The 24,927-nt window shown below is 35.8% G+C and overlaps 1 protein-coding gene and 1 long non-coding RNA gene across 2 annotated transcripts in view; both read left to right on the top strand.

Moving 5' to 3' along the window:
* Positions 1-24,927, top strand: part of LOC145245617 (matrilin-1-like) — a 94,110-nt gene that overhangs the window by 66,914 nt on the left and 2,269 nt on the right. The window contains exons 8-9 of the mRNA XM_080107185.1: positions 19,018-19,071; positions 23,279-23,337. Of these exons, the coding sequence (XP_079963311.1) occupies positions 19,018-19,071; positions 23,279-23,337 (113 nt within the window). The remainder of the gene's footprint in view (positions 1-19,017; positions 19,072-23,278; positions 23,338-24,927) is intronic.
* LOC145245703 (uncharacterized) overlaps positions 1,578-24,927 on the top strand; it is a 45,149-nt gene continuing 21,799 nt past the window's right edge. The window contains exons 1-3 of the long non-coding RNA XR_013863016.1: positions 1,578-1,628; positions 13,615-13,656; positions 19,018-19,071. This is a non-coding gene — a long non-coding RNA (uncharacterized LOC145245703). The remainder of the gene's footprint in view (positions 1,629-13,614; positions 13,657-19,017; positions 19,072-24,927) is intronic.

The raw sequence follows: 24,927 nt of genomic DNA, 5'->3' as shown, positions 1-24,927 counted from the left end.
CTTAATTACTTGATTTGAGCCCTAAACTATAAATTTTAAGAGGTCATAATAGAGGGTCAAAATTTAAAAAATGGACCATTTTTTTTTTGCTCAGTATACACCTCCAAACACCCGAGCAACGCCGATCATCCGTGCTAGAATATCTATAAAAGTGAACGTGTCTGTGTGTCTGTCTGCGTGTCTGTCTGTGTACATTTCCGTACACAATAACTGTGTCAATTTTTAGTCTACAGACTCGAAATTTGATGTACAGGGTATTGAGATTTAGGAAAATCGATGTGATCGGTTTTCGGCCAGAAATTTGGCTGTTAAGGGGTCCAAGTTTAACGATTTGACCTTTGAGAACTCTACCAAACTCCTCCGACAATTTTTGGTCTAAACACTTGAAATATTAGATATAGGTTCCTTGGACATGGATCTAACTTAATAACTTGATTTGAGCCCAAAACAATAAATTTTAAGAGGCATAATAGGTGTCAAAGATTTAAAAAAAAAATGACCGTTTTTTTTTTGTTTATTTATTTATTTTTTTTTTGCTCAGCATACACCTCCAAATACCCAGGCAACGCCGGGTACCCATGCTAGTATATCTATAAAAGTGAACGTGTCTGTGTGTCTGTGTGTCTGTATGTGTGTCTGTCTGTTTACATTTCCCTACGCATGTCAATTTTTAGTCTACAGACTCGAAATTTGATATACAGCGTACTGAGATTTGGGAAAATCTTTGTGATCCGTTTTCGGCCAGAAATTTGGCTGTTAAGGGGGTCAATGTTAAACGATTTGACCTTTGAGAACTCTACCAAACTCCTCCGCCAATTTGGTGTCTAAACACTTGAAATTTTAGATATAGATTCCTTGGACATGGATCTAACTTAATAACTTGATTTGAGCCCAAAACAATAAATGTTAAGGGGTCATAATAGGGGTCAAAGTTAAAAAATTTACCGTTTTTTTTTTTTTTTGCTCAGCATACACCTCCAAACACCCGGGCAACGCTGGGCACCCATGCTAGTATTACTACAAAACTAGATATACAAATATGATATTGGGCGTTACACCAATTTATACAATAGCTAATGTCATTAAAAAATATTTATATTACTAAAGGAGTAATAAAGGAGTTTTAAAGAAAAAGGGATTTCGAAGTAATTGTTCTATTTTTCACCTATTTTCTATTCTTTTTTGGTAACAGACAATCAAAATTAAACTATTGATGATAATAACATCGTGCATAGTATTATTTAATCATATATTACAATTTTATTCCTACAAAATTCTATATACATGTATTTAATTTAAAGAATAAACAAATGCAACGAAATATAAAGTAGTTTCAAAATGTTGACTTAAATCATGAATAGTATGAATTGGAATTTTAGTTTATGACACGTCTTATAATTTTATGATCTGATAGCTTATTAAGTAACAATTATTTTTGTTAAAAATTTGTAAATTAAATATAGAGTATTCTTATCATTGCTAAATGTGATCTTATAAAAATATTATATGTCGAGTTTATTATACCTGTATACATTATATATGACACTGAGTTTTTTTTCTTTTCCTTTCAGTATGTCCAGACTGTCAAATAAAATACCGATGTTCATCAAACAAGCATTGCTTTTGGCGTAAGTTAGATGAGACTTCATTCACATAATAAAAGCTAATTGTTTTTTTTAGACCAGTTGATCTTTCATATATTAAAAAGACAACCGTTCAATGTTGCTAAATTAAATAATTATCATTCTTCTTCCAGTAATATTTCTACTTCACTTTGACATATATATATATATATATATATGCATATATATATATATATATATATATATATATATATATATATATATATATATATATATATATATATATATAGCGGCACTGATGAGTTGTGATACAACGAAACAGGACTGTATGTCGATGACTACAGATATATATATATATATATATATATATATATATATATATATATGCATATATATATATATTATTTTTTTAAACAGTAATCTACGTACACGCGTGTTTTTACGTAGATTACTGTTTAAAAAATAATAAATGAATAAAAATTTTATATATACGTCCAAACAAATTATGGGCGACTTTCTAAATAAATACGAGCTTCGAGGCGAAGCCAATATTAACCGTATTCATCGTTTGAAAAAAAAACAAAAACAACAACAACAACAAATATATATATATCTTATAATATAAAGCTGAACGTGTGTGTGTGTGTGTGTGTGTGTGTGTGTGTGTGTGTGTGTGTGTGTGTGTCTGGTCACGAATAGGCTTCTATATGGTTGACTATTTAAAAAAAAAACTGATTACATATAATGATAGAAGATGTATCGAGACACAGGAATGGGTATGTTTGATCTGTAAAACGGTGATTCATTAAAATTTTGGGATCTGCGTTCGCGCCTGGTCCACAAAGTATGGAAATAAACAATTTAAAAATGAAAAAAAAAAAAAAACGTTTACAAGTGTTTCTGATATAGATGTACATAAGAATACTTTGATAAGCATGTTTCAACTTAAAAATAGGGATGGTATAATAAAACTGTGGGTTCTGCGTTCGCGCCTGACCTCAATAGAATGGAAATAGGCACAAACTTTAATAAAGACTTTTCATATCTATCTGCGTATATATATATATATATATATATATATATATATATATATATATATTCCTATAAATTCGTTTTTCTTCTGTGTGTATTGATATTCATATTAAAAACACCCTTTTGTATTTATTTAAAAAGAAAATACAATTTTCTTATAGATGAGTTGTGGATTTGCATTCACGAGCAAAAGATCTAGCTAATTTGCATATTCTTTTAAACATTCATTTTAATTAATTCCCTAGTAGTTTTTTCGGTTTTCTTATGAGATGATCATCTTTAGTTAACTATTACGTGTAATTATATTCATGCAGATATTCTACATGATTTATACTTGCATAATAATTGCGTAAAAAGCTTACAGTAAATACAAAATTATTTCCATATATATATTTATGTATATGTATATATGTATATGTATATACTTTTGTTTAATCTATCAACTATCTATCTATCTATCTATCTATCTATCTATAAAAGTTAACGTGTGTGTGTGTTTGTGTGTGTACATTTCCCTACGCAATAACTCTGTCAATTTTTAGTCTACAGACTCGAAATTTGATATACAGCTTACTGAGATTCGGGAAAATCTTTGTAATCCGTTTTCGTCCAGAAATTTGGCTGTTAAGGGGTCAAAGTTCAGCGATTTAACCTTTGAGATAAACTCCTCCGCCAATTTGGGGTCTAAACACTTGAAATTTTAGATATAAATTCCTTGCACATGGGTCTAACTTAATAACTTGATTTGAGCCCAAAACAATAAATTTTAAGGGGTCATAATAGGGGTCAAAGTTTTAAAAATAAGTTGACCTCTGCGGTCTCTACCAAATTACTCAGACAATTTCTGGTCTGAACATTTGAAATTTTACATAAAAGGCATTCAGAGATAGGGCAAGGTTTTAATCGATTTGGGTCGAAAATTTGAGCCACTAATATATAAATGTATGTATGTATGTATGTATGTATGTTTGCATGTCTGCCTTAAACTTTCGACAGAGGCGACGTATTTTCACAAGATCAGTATTGTTATGAAGCTCGACCCTTCAGACGACAAATACCGAAAAATTAGCTAGAAACCTTAATATCTTCACCCTCAACTGGGCACTTTTTTGCAGGGAGGGGGCCGCTTTTTCGCGATATTTTTGAAAGCCATCCCCTCTTTTCGATTATGTAACTTTAATTTAAACCCACGTAACTTCCTGTTTGGCGGTGGTCGTAACAGCAAAGACGTCAGATTTTCCCCCGCTCTTTTCCTCCTTCGCGGTACGGGTTCGAGCCTGCCTTCCTACTACCATTTTTTTTTTTTTTTGCTCAGCACACACTTCAAAACACCCGAGCAACACCGGACACCCATGCTGGTATATATATATATATATATATATATATATATATATATATATATATGTGTGTGTGTGTGTGTGTGTGTGTGCGTGCGCGCACGCGCGTGTAGATATCATATATTTATTACATTTTTTGTATGTATAAATATAAACAGAAATACTGGCAAGCAAAGAACAACCTATACAGAACAAATAAAAGGAACTATCACAGAGTTATGTTTATTTCATTTTAATATTTCATTTCATTTATGAAACTTTAACGAATATATCATTCATTGAACAGAGTCAGAACATTCATATTTAAAGCTGAAAGTATCAGTTAGAGAAAGGAATGCCTAAATGCGGTGTTGCTAAAGTAAAGGAAATTGTTAGGTTGATCGAGAATAGAGTCAGCAATAGGCCTGGCGTTGAGTTTGCGAAAACTTACTATCTCCCATATTATCACGACTTTTTGTTTAATGTTTACTAAAACGTAGCATTGTTTTGCACTTAATCGTCAGACAAAGGTAAACAATGCATGTGTTATTTTAAAGACTTATGGTTGAAAGGTTGAGGAACTCTCCCCATTTATTATTTACTCATTAGGAACAGTCACACAGGCCATCATCCAAGAGTTTCTTTTTAGTACAACTTATAGTATTCTCTGGAGTCTGAGTGATAACGAGTCTCCCCAGATTCCCAGTACTCTCCACCTCTTTCGATAACATTTTCAAATGTTTGCATTATCGCAACAACCTCACGTTAATTTCTCGTTGGCAGCGGCCATTGCTTTCCACTGAAATTTGAGTGGCAATAAGCCTCCCCAAGGTCCCAGTTCTCTTCGCACTTGTCCAGAGGAGGTCTGGTCAGCGGTCTCTTCTCGGTCTTTCCATCCTCCTTGACCCTTCTCGACTATTTTCCATCACTCTTTTGGAGGGCGGCGATGGGACAATTGGAGGGGATGGGTGAAGGGGTGGAGAACTTGTAGATATGCAGCTTCAATGTTCTTGGTTCCCTCTAACGCTTCTTCATGTTTTGCCTCTAAAGCAGTTTATCTGTCCCGCGCATGTGGTTCATGTCTGCTAATCTCCACATTCAAGGATTTTCTTAATATTTCAGTTGTGTTCATTACTGTTATTCGTTGTATCTTTGCAGCCATTCCTTTGATTCTAATTTCTCCCATTCTTTTTTCAAAGTTTTTCGGAATTGATTATAATGCTCCTACTATTATAGGTATTATCTTGTTTTTCTTCATTATCCAAATCCCTTTTACCTCTCTGCTATCTCTGTGTATTTGCTCCGTTTCTTCTTTTCTTTGATATTCACCCTGTGGTCAGCTGGGACAGCAAAATCTACGATTTGACAGCACTTTTCTTTCTTGTTAATTACGACATTCAATCTTCTTGTTTGCTTCTTTCCTTTTCACGCAGAGTCTGTCAACATCGTCCTTTGGGTGTATTGCATTGTGCATAGTCATGAGTTTTCTGGTCTCCTGATTGAACAGTCTCAGTTCTTCTTTAGTCAACCCTATGAACGGTCCAGAGTATCTTACTAGTGATACTGCCCATGTAATTATACCTTTTATTAGGTTTCTGCTATATTATTTCGTTTCCAGGAGTTTTCTTGTTCTCCTGAGGTCTTCCTTTCCAATTCTCTCTTTCATTTCTGTTGCTTTGATGTTGCCTGATTCCAGAATTCTCAAGTATTTATAGGTGTCTTCTTCCTCTAGTCCCCTCATCTCCGTTTGGTTAGGTAGTTCCATGCCTTCTGTCGTCTCTAGTTTTCCCTTTCTTATAACTAGAAGTGCGCACTTTTCCATTCCAAACTCCATTTTGATATCCTGGCTGAAGTTTCTGGTATGTTTATTAGTGTCTCTAGTTCCTTTTCGGTCCTAGCAAAAAGTTTCAGATCGTTCATGTACATCAGGTTATTCATTATTATTATTATTATTATTATTATTATTATTATTATTATTATTATTGGATTTGTTTTACGATCCACAGGTGTACCAAAAAGTTCTCAAGAAACAAATATATAACAAATAAATATTATCAAAAGCAAGATAAGTTACTTTTTCTATCTAAGTGGATAAGGCTTAAAAATAAAAAAATAAAGTAAAATGGCGGTAGAAACACACCCAATAAATGTTACCGTGACATTTATTGGGTGGATGTCTACCATCAATTTGCTTTACTTTTTATTTTGATGTCTTTGTGAAATATTTCAAAGATGTAAAGAGAAATTGTGGTCATTTTTTCTTGTTCGCTCGTAGCTCTTAATACAACGTGTTTTTTCGAACAGAATAAACATTTTACATTAAATAGAAACACTAAAATTTATTCAGTTAGGTAGAAAAGTTACATATCTTATTTTTCATGACATTTATTTGCTATATATACGTATATTGACAACATTTTCGTACCTCTGTGGATTGCAATACAAATCCTTATTATTATTGACTCACAAGGAGCTTTCACACAGGTTTTCAGAGATCTTTCCCTGAAAACATCCTGTGGTGTTCCCTGGAAGCTGAGTGACAATAAGTCGCCCCAGGTGTCCAGTACTCTCCACCTCTTTCGATAACATTAAAAAAAAAAGTCTGAATTTTTTTAGATGAGAATAGATAGTTTATATTATTTGAATTATTCGGACTACTGTCCTCACCTTGAGTTCTACTCTCGCAACGTTTCGGTTGCTATAACCTCAAAGCACAGCAGAGACGAAATACCGTTAACAATCACGGGAATAACATGACATCACAGTGGTAACATAACGACGACGAAATAATGTCACAAACGCCTCGTGAATCTTTCTATCAAAATCACTAACCTGTTAATAATTTCAAAATTTCTTCAGGTGTACCTTCTAAAACTCGTGAATCTTTCTATCAAAATCAGTAACCTGTTAATGATTTCAAAACTTCTTCAGGTGTACCTTCTAAAACTCGAGAATCTTGCTATTAAAATCAGTAACCTGGTAAAGATTTCAAAACGTTTTTTTTTAATATTATATTTTCACCCCAAACAATGCACATTGCGACCGTGGTGTAGGAGGGCTACTATCAGGAGCAGCAACTACTGGGGCACTATGTTGGGATTTGAGCAGCAAGATGTCGGTTCACGTTACATTTGAACTTCTGCATGTCAGTACAGTTGGGGAAGCAAGGACCTGGAATGGAATTCCAGAGTCTAGCGATTCTGGGGAAGAAACTACTGGAATAGAAAGATCTTTTACGCCTAGGGATCTCTACTGTGGGGTGGGATTTAGCTGCCTGTCGGGTTTGTCGTGGTGTCTACGTCGTGGGGGCACAAGTGTCTGCAGTTCGTCAGAGCATTCACCATTAAAATACTTGTAGAACAGGCAGAGGGATGCAACGTTTCGTCGATGGGACAGAGGCTGAAGCTTAGATGCCAGTTCAGGGCCTATCAGATTGGTGACTCTCTTTTGAACCTTGTCTAGGAGCGAGAGACTAGCAGCAGATTCACCAGCCCAAATGTGACAGCAATACTCCATACATGGGCGAATGGTGGCCTTATAGATGTACAAGATACTTTCAGGTGTCAGTAGTTTTCTAGCACAGTAGAGAGAGTCTACCTCCTTCGCAGCGGCTCTGGCAATGTTTTCAATAAAATTGTTCCAACTCATGTTTCCTGTGAACGTTAGGCCAAGCAGTTTGAAAGATGTACTCTCAGACAGGGAGTCATTTTCCATTGCTATTGGTGGCAGAGAAGGTTTCTTGTAATTATTGAAGGAAACCAGTTTAGTCTTGGCAGCATTGAATGCGACCATCCATTTTTGTCCCCATTCCACTACAGATTGGAGGTCATCCTCTAGTGTTTTTGCCATTTCTTTAGTTATGTGTTCATTTGTTTTCCTGTCATGCCTGTTATAGAGTGTGGTGTCATCAGCACATATACCCATCTCAGAGGCAGTTTTGTCGAGGAGGTCAGTAATAAATATTAGGAACAATAGAGGTCCAAGGATAGACCTCTGAGGCACTCCCGCATTTATATCACACTGTTTAGATGTACGACCGTCGAGGACAACATGGATTTTTCTCTTATCTAAGAAAGATTTAATTATGTTAAGTATTCTACCAGTGATACCGTATGATTTAATTTTCCCGAGGAGACCCTCATGTCATACTCGGTCAAAAGCCTTAGATATATCTAGAGCTACCGCTCTGCCCTCCCCCGCTTTGTCCAGTGAATGGCATATACGTTCAGAGATTACAGTGATGATGTCTGCTGTAGAACGGGCTTGTCTAAATCCATATTGTTTGTCAGTCAGAAGTTTAGCATCTGTAAGGTGACGGACTAGAGCATGGTTAATTATGGTCTCAAATACTTTGGCGAAAAGTGGGAGGAGGCTAATGGGGCGATAATTTGATGGGTCAGTTCTTTCCCCAGAATTCTTGAATACTGGCACCACAGAAGCAGTTTTCCAACAGCCCGGAAAGTATGATTCATTAAGGCATTTGTTGTAGAGTTTGGAGAGAACTGGAGCTACTTCGGCTGTGCACTTTTTTAATAGCACAGTTGGAATGAGATCAGGTCCACATGCTTTTGAAGTGTCAAGGTATTTTATGATAGCATGTACCTGAGCAGGGTGATTTTTAAATCGCCTAGCGTGGCGTCTGTCTGCAAAGGAAAGTCAGGCAGGGGGTGGTTGAAAGGGTCCAGTGTGGAGTTTGAGGCAAACTGGCTGGCAAGCATATTAGCCTTGTCGGTTGCTGAGCAAACAACCTCGTCATTGTTGGTTAGTGGAGGAATTGTTGATTGCCCATTATTTATTACACTGTTGTAAACTTTCCCGAAGTCACGAGTTCCTAGTTTTTGTGCTTCGATGCATTTTTTCGTGGTTTCAGTAAATTCTATCTTAGCTGTCGTTATTTTTTTCTTAACGTTGCTTCTAGCTTCTATATACTTATGTCTGTTTGAACTGGACTTATGTCGGTTAAATCTGCGGTATGCATGCTGCCTTTGCACAATGGCAGTTGCGCAATTAGAAGTAAACCATTGGGGAGACTGGGGCTTGCTATAAACTTTCCGCATGGGAACATGTGCTTCAATTGCTGTTTTGAACCATTCAGTGGTCTCATTTGCGCACTGTTCAGCAGGAAGAGAAAAAATATTTCCCCATGGGGCATCTCTGATAAGATCTCTGATGGCTTCCCAGTCAGCCTTTTTTATAATATCTCGTTTTTTTTTTGAGCACTGGCTCTTCAGTTTTGGGTCTAGAGTTTAGGGAGATTTCGACCATTATAATTGCATGATCAGCGTTCCCGAGTGGGCTATCGGCATTTCTTATACAATCCTCGGGAACTATGGTTAGAAACAGATCTAGAAGTGATGCATGTTGTTCTTGCTGGTCAGGGAAACGGGTTGGAAACGTAACAATTTGTGATAGGGAGTGAGATATAGCGAAGCTATGTGTTGTTCTTCCCGCTGCATCTGTGTGAGTAGAGAATCCAAGCCATTTTTTTTGTGGTGAACATTAAAGTCACCAAATACATGTACTTGTGCGCTAGTGTCGAGGGAGAGTGCCTTGTCTATGCTGTCAGAGACTTTGTTTATTATGGTGCAGTCCTGGGTCGAGGGAGAGCGGTAGAGAAAATAAAAGTAGCTAATGTTATGTTGTATGTTTAGTCTAAAGCACATAAAGGCTTGATCGTCCGTTTCTAGGTTTGTTTCTCTAGTCAGAGGGAGGGTGTTACGAATGTAGACTCCAAGTCCGTGCATATGTCTGTCAGAGTCCTTACGGCAGAGTGGGAGATAGCCAGGCATGTTAAAGTAGTTAGAGGGGATTGAGGAGAATAGGTTAGTCTCGCTTAGTGCTAAGATATCCGGGGTATTTGTTAGGAGAAATGCTTCAACATCAGCTAAATTAGTTCTAAGCCCACGGATGTTAGTGAATGTAAGCCTCAAGGGAGGAGGCAAGTTGGATTTGTTTGTCCCTATGCCTGGTTTAAGCTTTTTTTTATTGTACTGTCATCGTGTTTTTAAAGAGTTTCAGTTAGGTAAGAAGGAGCTAAGCAAGAGGTTATGCAGGGTATCAGACATGCAACACAAGTAGACCATTAGCTGACCTTTCTTCAACTAGGACTGTGGCCTCAGGAAAGCCCATCGGGGATGAGTGCAGGGTCCCTTTCCATGCGCGACATGGCACTACAAACATCCCGATATTATACAACTGTTGATGGAGCAGCCGCTCTAAGCGCTACCAAAGAGTTAGGGCTCCGGTACTACCAGTCGGAAACAGCAGCCAGGAACTGTTAATCCGGTACCCTCAACCCATCAGAAGAAGGTTACCCCAATCTTATTGTATAGGCATGTGTGGTACTCAAGTACTCCCAAGTGCCCTGTTTTGAGTGGTGGGATGTGTCGGGAGTGGGGAAACGGCATTCATTAGCCTAGACAAGGAACAAGATCTACCACTAAGTGTTTTGTCGATTCACTGTGATAGTGTCTCAGCGCCTGACTTATAGGCAAAGAAGGAATATGGAAGCCGGACAATAGACAGATCCTATCTACTCCTTAAGCAATTTAGGTTTGCAGACCGGTAATTTGTTTGAGTCACCAGCTCTAGGAAGGTTGTCATCCAAGACTGGAGATGCCTCCCTCCCCTTTAGTTTAGTTTCAGAGTTTGCCTTCTCCTAGACGGGTGATCTGGGAAGATCTACTGGATAGGTGTACCTTCTAAAACTCGAGAATCTTTCTATAAAAATCAGTAACCTGTTAATAATTTCAAAACCTCTTCAGGGGTTCCTTCCTAAACTCGGTAACCTTTCTATCAAAATCAGTAACCTGTTAGTAATTTCAAAACTTCCTCAGGTGTACCTTCTAAAACTAGGGACCCTTTCTATCAAAATCATCAATCTGTAAATAATTTCAAACGGAACCCCTATTTTTTTTATAATCCACGGTAATAACATACTCTCGTTTCGTCAGCCATGACCGGGAATCGCTCGCACTGAATAACGTCGTTTAGAACTAAATTTGACTTAGTTCTTTTGACTTTACGCCACGGGTCTTTATCCTTAAAGCTCACACCATCCTAGATTGATGATGTTTCGGAATGCATTCCATTAAATTAGTTATTATCCATTGATGTATATTTCACAATACATATTTTGGTCGATCTATTATTGACTGATTATGCGAAGAGTGAGTGGATTATGGTTTTCACTGATGTAAGCCATATATAACAGGCGTGTCTGGAACCTAATGTATAGCATGCCCAATTAAAATTATATGCGTTTATTCACTTAATTGAGCACTTTGTCTTCATTTCTTCACAAGACAGAGTTCAAAATATTTGGATGGGGTTCGAATCATCCGACCGGCGATACGATTACATGATCTATACTGATGAATGTAAGGTAACAGAAAAAACACACACGCATGCACACATATACACATATGTACATACATACACACATAATACACACACATGCATATATATTGTAACGTTGTACCTTTTGCGACATTTAATTCTTCGTCGTTACAGCCGTGACGTTACCTATATTATGTAGAACGTTCTCTCCGTCTTTCCCGAAATTTCGAACGTTATCTCGTATCTGCCGAGATCTTTGTCTTTCTTTTTTATAGTCCTTTTCCCCCACCGGGGACGTCACTTCTCATGCATTTAAATACACGCATCCACGCTGTTACAGTATGCCTTTAGTTATTATAAATATTCATATTTAACAAAAATAATTATTAAGCTCACTTTGAGAGAAATTTAACTAAAGATTCAAATTTAGCCACAGTGAATTCTTTCCCGGTAAGATATTGCAGTACTGCCTGGATCCAATTATTTGTGTTTACAAATAAAAGAGTCCATTAAGCATAAGGAACTAGGGTTTAATATATTTGGCTTCGCGGTTCAAATCCTCCGATCGGTGGTAAAGTTACATCATCCATACAGACTATTGTAAGGTAAAACGAAACATATATATGTGTGTGATGTAGCCCGGTTGAACAATTGATAGTTTCTACTCGGCCAAGAACTCGCAACAACAAAATCGTTTGTTAGAAAAATATATAATATTCTTTTATTTCTCGTTTTGTGTTGCGCACTTCAGTCGGTAGACAGGAGGGGGAGCGGGAAGTGGGCGGATTTCAGCGACGCAGCAATGACGTGCGTGCTTGTGACTAAGGTTGCATTTTGGCTGACTCCTCTTTTGCCTCTCTTGTTTATATCGACCCCTAGTAGATGTTTAACTCCAGCAGTTGTGAGGTCAACTACTTGAGCTATTCATTCCGGCGACGTCAGTTTTGACTGGTCTGCACTCATCATACGGTACTTTCGCCCACCGATATCTGGCTATTAACATTTAAAATATTCATACATTAAAAATAGTTGTATATATATATATATATATATATATATATATATATATATATATATATATATATATATAGTAAATTGAATAGAAGTTTATACATAGAAACATTCACACACACACAAACACACACACACACACACACACATATATATATATAAATATATAAAATTATAAATATACTAGCAAAAGTACCGGTCGTTGACTGGGTTCAAAAACAGCCTTCAGAAAATGGACTCTGATTTATGAAAGTATGATAGGTTATGAAAAGGAAGGGTTGTAAAGAGATAGTTTCGATTTTTGGGGTATCAAAACCAAAGCAAAATATGATGAAAGTAAAAATAAAATAGATAAACCCCATAATTTATTATACCATAACTGTTCGCACTGAAACACTTATCATAATATTCTGTGGATCTATATTAGAAAACCTTGTTAAACTTTGTGACATATTTCCATTCTATGGAGGTCAGGTGCGAACGAATCATCATACCATATTTCTTCAAACTGAAACATAATTATCAAAGTATACTTACGCAGATAGATATAAAAAGTCTTTATTAAAGTTTGTGCATATTTCCATTCTATGGAGGTCAGGCGCGAACGCAGACCCCACAATTTTATTATACCATCCGTATTTAAGTTGAAACATACTTATCAAAGTATTCTTATGTACATCTATATAAAAAAAACTTGTAAACGTTTTTTTTTTAATTTTTAAATTTTTTATTTCCATACTTTGTGGACCAGGCGCGAACGCAGACCCCACAATTTTAATGAAACGCCGTTTTACAGATCAAACATACCCATTCCTGTGTCTCGATACATCTTCTATCGTTATATGTAATCAGTTTTTAAAAATAGTCAATCATATAGGAGCCTATTCGTGACCACACACACACACACACACACACACACACACACACACACACACACAGACACACACACACACACATTCAGCTTTATATTATATATATATAAGATTATTAAATATATTATAATAATTAACTCCATAACAGTTAACAATGTAAGGGAATTCATGCTCAACTATTTATTGTAATCAATTTAATTTTCGCTGAGGACAAGCTGACCTCAAATATTTTTTTTAATCGGAAAAGATCCTTTCAATGTTGGAACCGATTGATGATCTGGCTTAAGTAACTCTTTTTGCATTATAAACCTCTCTACAAGTATGAATTGCATAATTAAAATTAAAACTGCAAATATATATATATATATATATATATATATATATATATATATATATGTATATGTGTGTGTGTGTGTGTGTGTGTGTGTAAATATATTTATATATGGTTCAATTATCTTTCAGCTAAATCTATATGTTTCAAAGGCTGCTGTATAACAAAACTATGTAAGGTAAGCTTTTGTTTAGCCTTTTTCTGTTGTATCGTTATTTTCAGGGCAGGTGCTCGACTGAACTCCAATCTATACTAATCTCTGTAAAACTGTCGCAACAAAAACTCGTCTTGGGTGCAAAGCACCGGTTTCCTCTCGGTGGCTCTTTCGTTGCACAACGAACAGTTTGGTTTGAAACTAAACTATTAAGATGTTTATTTAACTCCAAAATTACTTTAACGACAGTAGTTCGATCGTTTCTTTTCATGATGCGTCTATGCTAGTAAGTGTAGAAGTCAAACCAGAATTAATCTTGTTGTTAAATGCTTTTCATAGCTTCTGACACTGTGTCATGATATTTTCAATAATAATTCTAGAAATAAAACAAGAATTTCAACTGTTTTGGTGATCATGATCCCTGCCATACGAGCTTCAACAATTTCGAGCGGGAAGTGGGCAGATTTCAGCGACACAGCAGTGACATGCGTGCTCGTGACTAACCCTCACACTCTGACTGACCCCTCGTTTGCCTCGCTTGTTTATATCGGCCTCTCGCGTGTGTTTAACCCCAGCAGTTGTGAGGCCATAATCACATTCACATACCAGTTCCCATCTGATCAGCGAAGTTAAACAACGTTAAACCTGATCAGTACTAGATGGGTTATTAATTTGGGAATTCCAGGCGCTGTATGTAGGATGACGTCGACACCTCCCTGCAAGAGTTACAAAAACCTAACGTCGTCAACTGTCTTAACGGGGATATACATGCGACTGGGGACCGCTTGTGGATTTCATACTCTCGGTTAAACTTTCATAGGATTAGTGCCGTTTCCATACGAGCTCCAACAATTTGTTTTTTTTTTTTTTTAATTCAGTGAAGTTACGAATTCTTATTCTAATTCTATAAAAATCTGAAAAAGAATTACAGATATAAAGTTAAATAGGTAAAAAAGAAAACTCCTAAAATAAAATTTAAACCAATATTCGCCAATGAAATATTGGAGCAAAATTCATATTGAGCTAAAAATTTTGTTCAACCTCTGTATTATCATTAAATAAATTTTGTGTTTAGTATAACATTGTGTTGCATAATGAGCATGTCTCTTGCAATGTATGCATAAAAGTCAGCTGTGTTTTTTTTACCGTGCGTGCGAGTGTATAGCCGTTTTTATTAATCTGTTTTATCAATCGCCTCTATTCCCATTGTTTTCTAATGCCTGAAAACGCGCGTCCGAAATATGCTCTGTTTATCAAATAAACGGCAAATTCCTTTTGTATATAAAAACAAGATTTATTTAACAACCAAAGTGTGGCGGCAGAGAGAAATAGATAGAGAAGGGGTGGCGGCGATCACCCAAGTTGTAGCGTGCGCCTTTAACTTCCGTAACTGAATTCCCGACAAACTCAAAACCATTTATTTATTTTTTTTTTATTACGAATGCATAAAGTCTGAATCTATTGTTCCTTTGTCTAGCATTTGACTCGTCTACATCACAGGTCAGAATATGGGTCGCCCTTTCCCACTTGCTCTTTTTGGAGCATCCGGCATTACCCGGGATTTTTGTTACTTCGATTCCCATTCTTGTTTATTGCGACATATGGCTGGTCCCATTATTTAAACAATTTGAAACACAATAAGATTTGACTTCCAAAATAAGTGAATAATTTTATACGTGTAACATTTTTTTTCAAAGTTAAATTTAACAACGATGCTTCGGTTAATTGAACAAAAAATACATAACTCAAATGCGACGATTGAAAAATAAACTAAATTTTTATTTCATTGAACGCAATTTTATGTTGGTGTTAGAAATCATTTTCATCTCTTGTAGTTTGGAAGGAAAATACTAATAATAAATGCTACAAATACACTGGGTATACGCGTATTTCTTAAATGGGTACTCATGCACTTATTGATCCGTGCTGAAATAATAACGTTATTATTTAAAAAGCCATTCTTAACATGGGGAGTGGAGGGTGTTTTGTACCTATCCTGTACTTTAACCTTACAATTGAATAAAAAAAAAACACATTATAAAACTTTAATTGAAGTTGGAAATATGATTTAAAAAAATAGCGCGGATCAGTAAGTGCATTAGCATCCTTAAATGTTTATTAACATATATATATATATATATATATATATATATATATATATATATATATATATATATATATATATTAATAAACATTTATATAGTTTTTATAAAATCAAGACAACAAAGATCGGATTGATAGCAACAAGTAGTGTATTTTCATGGTACGTCAAAATCGTTTCGGACTTTTCGGACAATTTCAAACCTTATATCATTTGAAAATATTCACAATAACGACCTCTTTTCAGACGTTGAGAAAACACTATTAAATGAACATTTTTGAATCTTAAAATTGTCCGACGGTCACGAAACGATTGTAACGTACAATGAAATACAAAAATTGTTGCTATGAATCTGACCCTTATTGTCTTGATTTTGTGAAAACAATATATGAACGCTCGATTACAAAAAAACAAAAAAACAAAAAACAACAACAACAAAACAACAACAAAAAACAACAACAAAAAAACAACAACACAAAAACAACAACAAAAAAAAAACAATGGTAATTTTTAAGCTTACAAATGAGATCATCTTATACTGATTTAAACCTTATTGGTATATGAACCATTACCGTGTTTTCACTTATTTGAACATAATAAAACTCGGAATATTATAAATACGCTATATATATATATATATATATATATATATATATATATATATATATATATATATATATATATATATACATACATACATACATATATATATATATACATATATATATATATATATATAGGGAGAGAGAGAGAGAGAGAATAAATGAAAACAACTATATTTCAAAATTCATGATGTTAACCATCTTATAATTTATTCCTTTAATTCAGTTTACTTTTACAATTCTTGACAGTATCTGTCTGAAACATACTCTCAAGAATTGTAAAAGTCAACTGAATTAAAGGAATAAATTAAAAGATGGTCAACATCATGAATTTTGAAATATAGTTTTTTGTCATATGTTCTCTATATTGCTCTGTAATTACATTGAACTTCTTAAATAAGGAATGGTATATATTATAAGAAAATATATTTCTACAGATATATATATATATATATATATACACGAGGGGCGTGCAATAAGTAATGCCCCTGACCCACTTCCAGTTGTCTGATCTAGCTGAAATTTTTCATATGCAATGATTTATATCTCTACGGGTTATGTGGCAAATTAAAGCTCTGAACTAATTGTAGTTTCTGTTTTACAGGTGTTTGAACTGAGTCAGGTGTGAAATGGAGCCTCTTGAATGTCGAGCAGTGATCCGGTTTTTGTATTTGAAAGGACGCACACCACAGGAGACTTTTGATGAAATGAAAGAAACTTATGGTGATAATGCCCCATCATATGACCTTGTAAAACGCTGGCATCGTGAATTCAAACATGTCCGGAAGTCTGTGGAAACAGCTCCCAGACCTGGTCCCCCCTTCTGCCATTTATGAGGCATCTGTTCGTCAAGTTGAGGCTGGCATTTTTGAAGATCGGCGCATTACTATTCGCCAAATAGCCCAAGATGTCAAGATTAGTACAGGGTCTGTGGAAACTATCATTCATGACCATTTGCATATGCATAAGGTGTCTGCCAGATGGATTCCCAGGTTGCTCACACCATTCCAGAAGCGAGAACGCGTCGAGTGCTCGAGGATGAATTTGGAGATGTGCCAAGAAGATGAGTCAAAGTTTTTCAAAAGACTGATTACACAGGATGATCCAAAGACCAAAGCCCAGTCAATGCAGTTAAAGCACTTGGACTCACCACCTCCAAAGAAGGCAAGGGTGCAGTCTTCCGCAGGACGGAGTAGTGATGACAGATTTCCTGGCAAAGGTTACCACAATTACAGAAGCCTACTATGTTTCGCTTTTGAGGAAATTAATGGAGGCTACCAAAATCAAGAGGCGGGGCAAGATCAGCAAAGGTACCCTCCTCCTGCAGGACAACGCTCCGGTCCACAACTCGCAGGTCGCCAGATCAGAAGCACAGGCGTGTGGTTATGAAATCCTCCCCCATCCTCCCTACGCTCCTGACCTTGCACCCTCTGACTTTCACCTCTTCCCAGCCATGAAGTTGTTTTTAAAAGGAAAGCGTTTCCCAGATGATGCAGCCTTGATTTCTGAAGTTACGTCGTGGTTGGAGGACCAACCTGGGATGTTCTACAAAAACGGTCTCCAGAGCTGCATCAAACGATGTGATAAATGCATAACTCTGAGTGGTTCCTATGTAGAGAAAGACTAATAACTGTGCCAAGTTTCGTTGCTCTACTGTTATGGGAAGTGGGTCAGTGCCATTACTTATTGCACGCCCCTCGTAGCCGCACTGATGAGCTGTGAAACAGCGAAACAGTACTGTATGTGGATGACTATAATGCGCCTTATCTTGAGTTGAGCATATTGAGAAGTGATACACGAATTACCATTAGCGTATAAGCGGTGCTCTTTGTGTAAACAAATCGAGCAAAGGTAGTTCGGACGATGTCAAAACATCGTTAAACTCATGACTCACGCAGCAGCCGCCAATAGCGTAGTGGTTAGGAGACTTGACTTCCGTATAAACGGTCGGGTTTCAATCCTGGCTTGACGTAGTTACCTGTCTAGCCGCACTGATGAGCAGCGAATCAGTAATGTATGTGGATGACTATATGTATATAAATAACAGTTTCAACTTTTCTTTTCTTTCCAGTAACTACACCTGAAGTAACTCACTGAAGTATCTTACATATATACTCAAAAAGTATGGTATTGATTTTGTACTTTATTCTTCTTGTTCTTGTTCTTCCTCTTTTTCTTGTTCTTCTTCTTCTTCTTCTTGTACTACTACTACTACTACTACTATTCAGACACCGCACATATTTATATACACATGGTTCATGATATTAACATACACATGTATAAACTTTTGTTTTCATTTTACTTAAGTAAATAAGTTGCCAGGAATCATGGGACTCAACTTCTGTGATTGTCATGTGGTTTTTCCTATGAGATACTTTGATATTCGTGTTCCGTTAATTTTTCCTCTATCTCTCATATCTTGAGTTAGAAAAGAAAATTAATTTTCTTCTCCCTATCTAATTAAGTAACTATGTTATAATATATTTTCTTGTGATCTCTTGGTCTTTTGGATTCCAAGTCTAGTGAAGTATCTCGCTTATGCATAAGGAGTAGTAAAAGCACATGTAATATTTTTATGGTATTTACTTAAATTTACTTAAATTTATAATTCAACTGCCTAATCTTTTTTTCCCCCCAAATAATTTTATGAAAAGAACTTTTTTTGTGTGTTTCTCAGCTCTGCGACGTCAAACCTCCAAGAGATGTACCTGTTCCAAAGGATGTAGACATGGTAAGTGACATTGATTTGAAAATATTTCTGTTGTAAAGCACCGATTATTAGTGATGTAACGATTCCAATATTTTACCGACTCCGATACAATTACCGATTCTGTTCTAAATTCCCGATTCCGATATAATTGCCGAATCCAGTTCTGATACTTTTAAAACCTCTAAATATTTACCTATAGAGATTTTTAAAAATTTTTAATTACCGTAAAACCGATGTAATATGTGCATATATTTTCGCAAATGTAAAAAAAAAATACATTTTTAAAGGGGTGGTAATTTATAGGTTTTTCTTTTTCTATTAGGTTTAAAATCAATAAATTTTTATCATGTTATCGTTAGTAGCAAAAAGAGAAAATTAAATTATAAAAAAAATCGAAAAAGTATATATTAAAATTGTTTTTGACATATGAAATTATGGACAAGATTTTTTTTATTCCAATACATATTCCGATGCATCTATTGATTCCGATTGTTCTGAATCCCAATTCCGATTCTGATTAATCGTCCCACTACTACCGATCATTCATAATGATCGATAAACTATTAAATATATTGTAACAACGCTATCGACACGTATGCAAAAGATCCAACCGTGGTGCAAGCGTGACATCAAGCGGGTCACAGCGGGATCGGTGGAAAAGGAAAGAAAAAAAAAACAGAGTAAAATTAAAATATAAAAGGACGTGGCGGAGAGAGAGAGGGAGAGAGAAAGAAAGAGAGAAACAGAGAGAGAGAGACTTTTAAGCACGTATCGACACGGCAGAGTTATTTGTAACTACGTAGTGACATGGCAGGAACTTTTAAACAAGATACAAAGCTAATTTATCCTCCTATAACAAGATTTAACAAGATTTTCGGACGACCATATACAGTGGAACAAATTACAGGTATAACAGCTGATTGTAGCGGCAGGCTAAGAAACTGTCGACTGAATCTGTTGGGGGAAAAAGAGAGTAGCAACTATATTGTCACTGGCTTGGAAAATACGTGTCACGCAACTTGGTGTGGAAACGGCCTGTAATAAATGTCTATTTTTTCAACTGAAAAAGAAACTCGTGTTTCTTTCGTTTATCTGGGAGACTTTCATACTCAACGCCGGGTCCGTGTTATAATGTAACTATGGGGTGCCTTAAATAATTTCTAGACAATTTTGTGCATGCATTTAAAATTGTCGTAACCATTTTAAAATTCAATATGTTATTGCTATGCATTTTATGAGATGACTGACCAAGTTTTATGATTTCAGTTTCAAATGAACAGCTAGAGCTGTGTATTGGAATACAGCTGATCGTCACAGCTGGTGAATTTAAAAAATGCAATCTGGACGATATGCAATGAAATTTTTTGGATCATCTTGCACGAATCAAACATCAGTTGCATAAGAGATTCAAGGAAGGCAGAGAATCTATGAGGGATGATGAAATGTATGGGATGAGTAAAGAAGTCATAATACCAGAGTTGATTGGTCAAATAAAAAAATTAATGGATAAGGATTGGTGTGTGTTTATTGAGACAATAAATACACAATTTGATATCAGTGTGGGAACTGTACACACAATTACTGAAATTAAAAATGTGGCTTTCCAGAGGTTTTTGGAACGGTACAACAAGTGCATTGCGGCCGGAAGAAAATTACTTCTACGGGGATTAGTGTTTCATGTGTGTACTATCACTAAAAGTGCCCGTATGAAAAAAAGTCTGGAAAATTATGGATGGCACCTCGTTCCACGTCACAATATGAGTATGTTTGTAATCCTCAAATGTCAGATTCATTCGAAGGTATATAGATATAACATAAATTATATCATATGATATTCTCTTCGGGTAAAGGGCTGTACTTGTACCACCGATGCTACCCATTCTTTTTTTTTGCCACCGATACTCAAGCATTTCGTGAGTAGGACGAGATATTGTCTATATGACTAACGCGTGTCTCGTTGACTCTTAAAATCGTTGACAAGGCATTCCGACAGTTAACAATTTGTAATCCAAATGAAAACTTTCGTTTGTTCGGTCTTCTAGAGACTCTTTGAGTTTGACTCCTTGTTCTCTTAGTTCTGTTGAGAGTAATTAGTCTCTGTTGACTGATATTGTAGTTTCCTATCAGTATCTAGCAGAATTGTATCATGTCGCTCCAATCACCACGATGATACACCAGTGGCATAGCTAGAGTAAACGTCACCCGGGGCGGTCCGCTCAAATGTCACTCCACTGACTCTCCTTTGACCCTATGCTGAATGGTTTAGCTATCGTTAAATTTTCATGCAGACTCTCCTTACCTCCTGATCGGTACGTCACTTCTTACACATGTAATCAAAGACAAAATCATATACGAAAAAAACAAAACAAAAAAACATCAGTTCAAATCCAAAGATTTAAAAAATATAACTTCATAATATCACAATAATAATACACTTATTTATTAGTATGAAAACCGGGCATAGAAAACCTATTTATGAAGAAAAAATAAGTATATACTATGACGTGTCACTTTGCAAATTGATGAATAAATAAATTAATTAATTATAATTATAAAGAAGGAAAACGGGCGTTAGAAACGCAGTCGAATAGAAACGCCGAAAAAGAAAAAAATCAGTTAGTGAGTAAAATCAGAAAAGATGGTTTGAAAACAAAAAGAAACGTAACAGCTGACCTGCCTTATCAACTCATGAAACGAAACGAATTAAATAAAATAAAATAGAAGAGGATTCAGTGATGAGAATAATAAATGAATGAGCGGAAAAAATTACGAAGAAAAGAAGAAATAAGAAACTTAAAAAAGAATAGAAAAAAGTAGAAACTGTGAGTTAACGATCTTTTGATTTATATTTAAATCTACATTAGAAAGAAAAATGGTACTTATGCAGTTTTGTTACCGCGATTTTTTTTTAACTTTCACGAGCGTTTCCAGGCATATATCGAGTAGAACCGGGATATGCCGAGCCGTTTAGTCAATCGAATTCAAGTTAGAAAACGCCAAAAATTTAATGAATATTTTTTATTCAATTATTTTTTTAGTCAAAGTTCACACTTCAATAAAGTTTTTTTTTTTTACTAAAGTTTCCAGATAATTAAGATAATGAATTTATAAACTTTGTTGACCCTACTACACACGCGACAACGAACCACGTCGATAGAATGTGGAAGGAAGGAAAGCAAAGAAACAAAATAAAATGTGGGACAAATAAGGAACTATTAAAAAGCTATCTGACAGAGTTCATGTGGAGACAAAAATTCAAAAATCCTTTCGCCTGCATAATGAACCAGGTAGCTCAACATTGGCCTCAGCTTCCTTCCACTTCTTCTATACCCTCTTTTCTACCTTCCTGGTTATCATCTGCTCTTTCAGCAAAAGAAAAATTACCATCAATCCTACCCTCTACATTAAAAACAATCCCAATAAATATTCTTTAATAAATATCGTAACATTACATACAACGCTACACCCCATCGTACTTTGATCTTTAAAAGCAAATGTTCACTTTCAGAACATTTAAATGAAAAACATGGCAATTCACAAAAGAAACAAAACATTCATTCTAGGACTATAATATCGAAGGTACATACCTTCGATATTATAGTCCTAGAATGAATGTTTTCTTGTTTTCCTTGTGACAAACTGGTCAATGACATTGTCAAAATCTATTTATCTTGTAAGTTCGCTTAATGGACAGAACAACCAGATCTGACAGTCCCGACTAGCTCATGGTTGATGGAAGGTAATTTTTTTTATAAATGTCATTTCGGAGAAACTTCTTTCACACGATGCCACAATCACATCTTGTCAGAAGGAATTTTACAGCTAACGTACGATATGGCAATGACTCATCAAAATCCCACTTAGTGATAAACTATAAGAATTGGAGTATAGTCCAGTGCTTGGCTTCCTCCAAGTTGATTTCGTCTGCTTGTAGGTGTCGCCTTAACCGTGGAGTTTCTAGGCAAAGGTCCTCTTCAGATAGCTCATCATACACAGCTATGAGCTAAGGAACAGACATCGATTTCTTCCTCGTCGGCATAAATAATATCATCTGGCTGAACGGCAGAAAAATCAACAAAATGTTATTCACTGCCTGTACTCTGATATTCAACTCGATATGGAAACAGTTCAGATACTGCTTTCTTAGTCTCCTGCTGCAATGACAATCCAGCATCTTTTGCCTCCTCTCCTGGCATTTTGTTCTTTATTCTGTTTCTCCTCTCTGTAGAGATATCAAGTTCTTCACATTTTGCAAGGGCTTGCTAGACGGCATTGTCAACAACATTGGTATGTTGCTCTTCCAAAAAGACCTTGAAAGCCCTTGGTGTGGTAGTAACCATGTCTAATCTAACACCTGGTGTTTGCATGTACTTCTGAGGTACGTTTACTTCTTGTAAAACGTCACCCCAGAATAACAAAAAAAAGCAACGAAAGAAAAGTTGCATATAGCTGACAGCAGATTGTGCACAACGCATTTTGTCTCGTCGCTTCCTTCGACATCACACACAGCTTCAATCGCTTTCACAAATTGGTTAAACTTCTGTATCACCGGCTTCACCGCACCAGAATGTTCATTTCAGCGCGTTGTGGACAATCTTTTCACTGTAATACCCGTGTACTTTACTAACACATCCCAGCGATGGGTCGGCAGAGCGAAAAAAGTGTACAACAAGACTTCCAAAAAATGTTGCACAAGAGGGATTGTAAGAAAACGAATGTTTCCCACAAAGGTTCAAAGAATGACTAGAACAAGGTAAAAATGGCACTTGGATTAATGTCCTTTGTTAAAATGTTTTTGATAAAGGTTGGGGGTATGACTTTCAAAATTTAGACGATCTTATTCATACCTACGAGTTAGAATAATCAATCAATGAGAAGCTTCCAATCTCATTACGAAAATATCGAATTTTGGATTCAAATTATTTCCCTATCAGTCTCCGTCTTGACACGACTGAACCACTGCTGATCCAGACTTCATTGATTCTTTGCCGATCTAATTCCGCCATCTTTGTTCTAGAGTATTAATCAAGACTCGAGATCGTGACTGCATTGATTTTTATTCAATTTGATTTACTACCTCCATTTTTATTCAAGATAATGGCTAAAAAATTAACAGGTTATGGGCGTAGCTATCGATTTTGCTTTGACGGATCGGAATCTAAATTTGGATTGTGGTAGATGATACGATGATACGAAAACTACACAAAGTTATTCAATCTCCACCAGAGAATCCCAACGATTCCGAATTTATCGAAAAGAACGCAACTGTTTTTGCAGAACTGATTCAATGCTTAGACTGCAGAAGCCTTTTTATTGCACACCACTGTGAATTTCGGCCATTATCGTATTCTTGACTGCGACAGAATTTAATATCTAGTCCTTCGTTTTCTAATCTCTCGAGGATCTCGTAAGTCAATGCAGTAGCTGTTTTAACTTTCAAATGTAGAAATCCCACGTATGATTTCTGCACTTCAACTGCACCATCGCTGATATGTACATATCTGATTACTGTTGACATTTGATCTGCATGTGAAACGTCTTGTGTGCTATCAAAAAGTATACCAAAGTACTTTGCATTCTTGGTGTCAGTTTCTAATCACATGTTTTGGCAAAAGAGAAATAAACTCGTTCTGTATTCCAGATGACATGTATGAACATATAATCTGACTGCCTGCGTTGTAGGCTGAAAAGATGTTCCTTTAACGCTACAGTGAAGTGACATAACAATTCAACAAGTTCCAAGATGGAACCTTCGTTTAATGACGACGTATCTCGCGATGTCCCATAAATGACATGTTCTGTCGTGCAAAAAAAAAAAGAAAAAAGAAAAGTATCACATCCAAAACTCTGTGCAGAATGTCTCTAAATTACATTTTC

The sequence above is a fragment of the Euprymna scolopes genome, chromosome 23 (genome assembly GCF_053919585.1).
Source record: "Euprymna scolopes isolate OS-2025 chromosome 23, ASM5391958v1, whole genome shotgun sequence".
Lineage (NCBI taxonomy): Eukaryota > Metazoa > Mollusca > Cephalopoda > Sepiida > Sepiolidae > Euprymna > Euprymna scolopes.
Note: the sequence above shows the minus strand (reverse complement) of the source record. Positions and strands in the feature narration are given on the sequence as shown.